The sequence below is a fragment of the Nanorana parkeri genome, unplaced genomic scaffold (assembly GCF_000935625.1).
Source record: "Nanorana parkeri isolate BGI_ZX_2015 unplaced genomic scaffold, ASM93562v1 scaffold607, whole genome shotgun sequence".
Classification (NCBI taxonomy): domain Eukaryota; kingdom Metazoa; phylum Chordata; class Amphibia; order Anura; family Dicroglossidae; genus Nanorana; species Nanorana parkeri.
Genome location: NW_017306875.1, coordinates 118,642 through 125,707, shown reverse-complemented (window position 1 = coordinate 125,707; position 7,066 = coordinate 118,642). Strand labels below are relative to the sequence as shown.

The following is a 7,066-nucleotide window of genomic DNA, read 5'->3' as shown; positions in this document are numbered from 1 at the left end:
ACATTTTAGAGTTGATTTGGGTTATTGTTTATATGTTGTCTTTTCTTCTACTTTAATTTCTTTATAATGCTTTTAGATACAGAGATTAATGAGGGTTTATTTTAAAGTGCTTTTAGAGCCCAGTCACACCACATCCAGATCTCCAGACCAGACGGTTTCCGGACCCAAAATGCATCCCAATGTATTCCTATGATATTTCTGGCCTCCATTCACACCAGTGCAGTGTGTTCCATGTATGGAATGCGCTGGAAATCATGAAAATGCATCACAAACGCATACAAACATATGCAAATGCACTGGAACGCACCTGAAAGGCTATTTTAAGTTTTTTTTAAAACAGCTTTGGAACACGGCAAAACGCAATGCACTATGTTCCAGATCTGGCCTGAAAAATGGTGTGAACCGGCCCTCACTGCTTGTTCTGAATATGCAATACTTTAGTGTGCGTGATCTGGGCACAGGTTCACCAATGTAAATCAAATATTCTCAGATTACACCTCTTGTTTTTTTTTGTCAAAGGAAGCACAATCAATTTTTTTCTATACAAGAAATTTAGAAAAATACATGTGTTTTTTTAGTTGCTTTTTATTTTCTTTTTCAATTAAACAAACTATTTGAAACCCTTTGCATGAAATAATTTACTCAATTAAGTGTAAAGTAATTCTGTAAGATACGGATCAAAAACACACAAAATAAACTTACTGGCTCCACAAATTCAAACATTTTCCTCTCCTGGACTTCATGCACTTTCAAAACATACTCCAGTGACACCTCGTAGAAATGCTGCCTCATCTGATCCACTTGACTATCAGCCTGTCAGGGGAAAAAAAAGAATCAGGGAAAACCAAAATCAACAGTGTCCTATTAAAAAGTCCATATTTTATGTAATTACATCATAATCACTTTAGATGTTTTACAGATATGGTAACTTCTATTTGATAACAATCTGAACAACCAATTGCTACTGCAAAAAAAAAAGAAATATTTGATCATACGGATACCCATATTTCATAAACAAATGGAGATGTACTTGTAGGCAAGGGTGTGCTTGAACTGTATGTAAAGCCTAGCAAAGTTTGTTGTTTATTCTATTTTGGTCTGCTAAATATACCATGGAAAAAGTGTTCTGTTATATCTGTTTAAGACAAAAAACCCTGGTGATCTGCCACAAAGTTGGTGAGCTACAAACTTTCTATAATAAACTGCCAATGCTGCGCTGAAATGTCAAACATTGTTATCAGCCCTGTTAAGTTCACTACAGAACACCTCCTGTGACAGCGAGTCAGGATGGAGAGCAGGTACAAGCAGTCAGCGATCGCTGTTTGTAAATAATTCAGGGCATAGCATTTTAACTGTGTCCCCAATTATGAATGAACAGGAAGTGATCTATATCACTTCCTGTTCATTCATGATTGTGGATATAGTAAACAAACTATCTCCATAATTGATAAATGAACAGGGGCTCTCCGTATAGAAGATTCCTGTTCATTCATAACAGGGGCTACAGAAATAGAGATTAAGGACTCAATTTCTTTTTTTCTATTTTAAAGGGGATATATCAGGGGTCTGATCAGACCCCTGATATATCCCCTGATAGTAGGTAGTTGCAGGCGTAGATGTATAGAAAAACACAATTTCAATGCATTAAGAATCATTACGACTTGAACATAATGATTTCTGCGTCCATTAACTCCATCGTGACCATGGACCTATATAGTACGTCATTGGTAGCACAGCCCTGTAAACAGAAAGCCGCCGGGACTCAGTTTACCTTTGTAAAGCCAGCTGCCAGCTTTACAATAGAAGCCATTCTGGCAGCTCAGATGGCTTCTATGGGCCAGTAAAGTGCTGGTGAAGCCCGTAAAGTGCTCCAGAAGCAGAGTATTAAGCTATTGAAGTGTGATCGGCACTTCCATAGCTTATTTAAAGTGGAAAGGTGACACAAGGGGACTTTTACCCCCAGTATCACCTTAAAAGAGGACCTGTCACCACCAATATTCTATTAGATGGGGGGCTTGTAAGCTCCCTCGTATGATAGCAATTAAAGTAAAAAAACGAAGAAAAAAAAAACGGTTTTTAAAAAACATAGAATTAAATAAATTTAAAAATAATTTTTTTAAAGTCCCCCGCGAGCATTCACGCAAACACACATAGGGTGCGCCTAGATACGAAAACATTGATCGCGCTACACATGTTGGGTATCACTGCGCATGCACCAGAGTGAGACCAATAATTTTAGGGATCTAAACTGATGACCCGTAGGGTCTTTTAAAGCTTCTATGGACTTTTTTTGGGTACTGAGTTTTGTTGCCGTTTCACAGACGCACGCACTTTTTAACCTGGGCATGTTCGGTATCTATTTATTCATCGTAACCTCATCTTTTTTATTTGAAAGGAAAAAAAATATTGGTATTTTGTGTTTTGGGGCACTAAAATGAAAACGTGCATTTTTCACAAAATGTTAAGGGTTCGATTAAGAGTTGCAGGTAAATGCTATTACAGTCATGGAAAAAGACAGACAGTCAGTGAGTTAACTACTGTCCATATGCTGAATGCAACTCACTTCTATAAGCAAGTCGCCGAAACTTCCTGTTTTGTTCCTTTGGCTTCCAGGGACTAGAATTGTTTTTTCCACTAGATGTCAGTGTCAGTTCAATTATTTCAGAAAAAGATGCACTGCTCAGAAATCCTAATTTTCCGTAATAAAATGTAAATGGTCATTTAGCTTGCACTTGGTAAATAATAGTAAAATGACAATGATGGATGATGATAATTATGATAACAGTCTATACTGTAAATGATTGCCGAGGACCAGTGTCAGCTGTAACTAACCTTGCTTTCTGGAGGATGTTCTTTTATGTCCCACACACACACAAAAACATACATTATGATAAATAGTGTGTTTTACAGACAGTGGTTGTTTCAGTATACAGCAGTGGGTTTTGGCTTATTTTCTAACACAGTGTCGGCAAAAAAGGGGTACTGGATGAAGTATCTTTCAGGGCCCACCCTCACTAGCAGCCAATCTACACTGCGGAGCTGCTGGTGTGGCCTGACACAGGCTGATCGTGACCCATTGCACTATTTTCTTGTTTTTTTGGGGAATTTTAATGAAATGTCACAAGTGACATTTAATTCAGTTCTCTGGTTACAAAATTCTGTTTGTTTGCCTTGTGCTGCCTTGCTGAATAAAAGCGCAGACAAAACAAACTTGCTGCCGATACCAGTAGAGCCTGTACATACATATACACTAATATATATACACGAGTGGCCAGATTATTATGACCACCTGACGTTTGTAGGCAAATTAGCTATAATTTTGCGCTGAAGTTGCTAGAGGTCCAGACCATTATAAATTAGGGAGGCAGGTTGTTTACCACGACCGTAGAAGTGATTTGTTTCTGAATATATGGGTAAACAACGCGATTTAACAGCCTTTGAACGTGGGATGAGTGTTGTCGCGAGCCATGGAGTGAGTATCAGCAAAACAGCAGAATTTGTTAAATGTTCAAGAGGGGCTCATTGTTAAAGTGTTTAAAGACTGGACTGTCAGCCAAAAATCTGGGTCTGAGCGTGCGAATTGTGCCGGTCAGCGACTAGTCAATGTTAGGGCAGAACGGAGAGTGGCAAGACTGGTACAAGATAACAGAAGGGCAACAGTGCAGTGTCAGATTCCTCGCATCACCTTTCAACATCTCGTAGAGTCCCGAGGTGGCCCAACAAAGAACTGATGGGGTGGTCATAATAATCTGGCGTGTGTGTGTGTGTTACACACACATATATACGTAGGGCTGCAACTAATGATTATTTTCATAATCGATTAATTGGCCGATATTTTTTTTGATTAAATCGGATAAAAATATTTTTTTAAATAAATACCATCCTTAATTTAAAGAAAAAATTAAAACTGAATGGAGTGTTGGAAATAAAGTTGATTTCAGATTAAAACTGCATGCACAATTTTTGCGCAATCACACTGCACCGGAATGCATGTCATTGCGGTACCGTGCATTCCAATGCCAGCAATCACACTGTCGATGGGAGGCGCGTTTAGGGTGCCATGGAAATGAAAGGCACTGCAACACCTACCGCAGCAGAATTTGTCCGGCCGAAACAAAAAAATAAACTTTTTTTTCCCCCACCTTTTATTTTAAAAAAAATTACTCCCTCCCCCTGCCCCGCGCACATGCACACCCACCCACCTGTCTACCTTGGCTGCCACTGAAGACTACATTTTCCAGCAGGCAAAGCGCGGCATAGCCAGTGGGGTCGAAGTGGACAGCATCAGAGCGGAGAGCGGACAGCTGCAGCCAGGTAAATATAAGCCATCCCCCGAGAATAAGACCTAGTGTCTTTTTTCGTTGAAAAAAATATATGAAAGACAGTGTCTTATTTTCGGGGAAACACGGTATTTGCAATGATGTAATAATTTTCATGATCTAAATTAACATAAATGCACACCTCAAATACATGAATTAGAATCTGGTGTCAATATTAGGTGCCAATGATTGAAACCTCCTTAGGGCTATGCAGCTGAAACCGGTCTTATATAAAACTCAGACATCTAAGGTCTGGCGTTCTTTCTGTTTTTGACATGTGTTGTGCCATTATGCCAAGATCAGTAAAGCTCTCAAAGTCCCTCAGAAAGAAAGTTGTAGATGTCTAGGAGTCTTGCAAGGGATGTAAAAAGATCACTAAATGATTTGAAATCAATCATTCTACTTTAAAGAAAATATCTCCTGTGCACTCTGCCTGTCATGCACTAACCCAACCAGTGTCATCAGCTCTGCCCAGTTTTCTTCTGTAGACTACAGAACAACTCCTCTCAATGTTATGGAGATGAGGAGTAGGTGTTCTACAGTCCAAATCAAGAGCAAGTAGCCTGGAAGGACAACACTGCTTTGCCATAGATACAGCACAGTAAGTGAGCATTGTTGCTGTCCATACAGGGCAAATGACAACGTCTCTGCAAAGGACATCCCCTGACCCCCTTTATACACACCTTATCTGTTTTCGCTTGTAGTTTTACTCCTCCACAGCCATCGAAATTAACTGACACTTCAAAGTATTGGGGAGAATGTGACCTGCTCCCCTGAGATGGTGCATAGGCCTATTAGCCAATTGCTAGGTCCAATCATGGTCATCAACACTCTCCAGGTCGCTGATACAGCCCAATTTAGCACTGACTGCAGAGGAGCAAAGATCTATAAGGGTGTGTTGGTAAGGTCAGTATATGGGGTTGGGGATTTCCTTTGCCACAGGTATTTTCACATTGCCCTGCCTGGACAAGGTGACAATGTCTCTAAGTAATCATCAGTAAAGTTTTAAAATGTAGATTAATCCCATGTGGTCATATTGCATACAGAATGCAATGGCAATTTATACTTGTGCTTAGCTACAAAGGCAAGTAAAAGTGGGATTGATTAAATCTGCTATCAAATGCTTTGTCACTTGGAACAAAGAAACTGAGCAAGAGGCACATGATGTTGCAAAGCTTCACTACAAAATGCCAGAAGAAAGGGCCTTACCAGAGTAAAAATAAATTAAGGCTTAAGAAGATTAAAAAACAGCCCAGTTTAACCTCATATATGTCATTCACAATAATGCTTAAAGAATGATAGCAAAATCCGCCTCTACTGTGGAACGTAGAGCAGACCTGAGGAATGCCGACTCAATGCCAATAACTTAATAGGGAATTATATCTACTGCACTATGAGTGTTCGGTGCTGTAACTTTCTCAGGAGAGATGAACAGGTGGCACTTACTCAGTACCAGCCTGAAGGGGGTTTTCATGCCAAGTGCATTGTACATTCCTTCATGCTGTCTATATAGACAGTCATTCACATCAGTGCTTCCTGGGAAAATATATGAATAGTGCTACCAAAAAAAAAAAGAAATTTGTTATGGGTTAATTCTATGCTGAATCAAATTATCCATAAAACATTGAACTGTACATTTAAAGTTGCATAAATGAAAGTCTTGAAGTCATCATATAAAAGCAAAAATCTAGGCCAGCTCATGATAACTCTCTAACTCAACTGTGAGTTTTATGTATCAGTGTTTCCTTATTAAGAACTAGACACGCCTCTCTTCAGACACCAATGATCAGGAGACCTGCCTGGAAAATGTAACAGATTGGGGATTCTGAGTAAATAACTGTTTTTTGGTGACATAGGGCCCTAAATCAGGGTGTTTTTTTTTATTGGGGTTGTACAATGTGCCTATTAGCGGTGCACGGATACTTTCTTCAAACGTTGTTCATCTTCTGGAATCGAGTCTTCATTTTGTGGCATGCTAGGTTGAGTGAGGGACAGTTAAAAGGAGAACTATGGGGTTAGGGCTTTTCCCCATAGTTCTCCTAAGGGTAACGGGAGGACACAAACTAGCGTCCTCCCGTCACCCAAAGCTCAGTATCCTGCGAGCCACAGCTCGCAGTATACTGAGACGCTGCAGCTGAAGCGGATCCCGACAATTATGTCTGGATCCGCCCAGCTGCGCGATTGACAGGCAGAGCCAGCTGTACCCGCCCCCTCCCCCATCCGTTCCGCCAGTCAGCCCTGGAGGATCGGAGCGGCGAGGGGGGAGTCCAATCCCTCCCCTGTCACGGCTCTGTGCCGTGACAAGATCGAGAAGTGAGCGAACGCCGGTATGTGTTCGCTCACTTCCCGATCTACTGAGCCGACCTGTGACAGTCTCATTGTCACAGGTCGGTTAGAACTATGAGGATGTGTGAAAAGCACTCACCTCATAGTTCTCCTTTAACAGGGGCAGGCAGAAGAGCAGCAATACAATAGTAAATGGGATTCAGCCACCCAAAAATTGTAGAAATTACAATTATCTAAATAATTCCCTCTGCTTCTATAATGTGGTGTGGGTAGACTTTTGGCTACAAGTATTTTTGTGAACGTAAGAGCACCTTTTTTTTTTTTTTTACATCAATCTTGCTTAACCACTTGCTGACCGCGGTGTTTACACCCCCTTCCTGTCCAGGCCATTTTTCAGTATTCAGCGCTGCGGTACTTCAACTGACGTTTATTCCATCATGCAACGCTGTACTGAAATGAAT

General features: G+C 40.5%; 1 protein-coding gene across 1 annotated transcript in view; it reads right to left on the bottom strand.

Annotated features, from left to right (window-relative positions):
• The window catches only part of ARHGAP26 (Rho GTPase activating protein 26), a 389,295-nt gene that overhangs the window by 269,623 nt on the left and 112,606 nt on the right, over positions 1-7,066 (bottom strand). Inside the window, 1 exon segment of the mRNA XM_018562857.1 lies at positions 703-813. Coding sequence (XP_018418359.1) covers positions 703-813 — 111 coding nt within the window.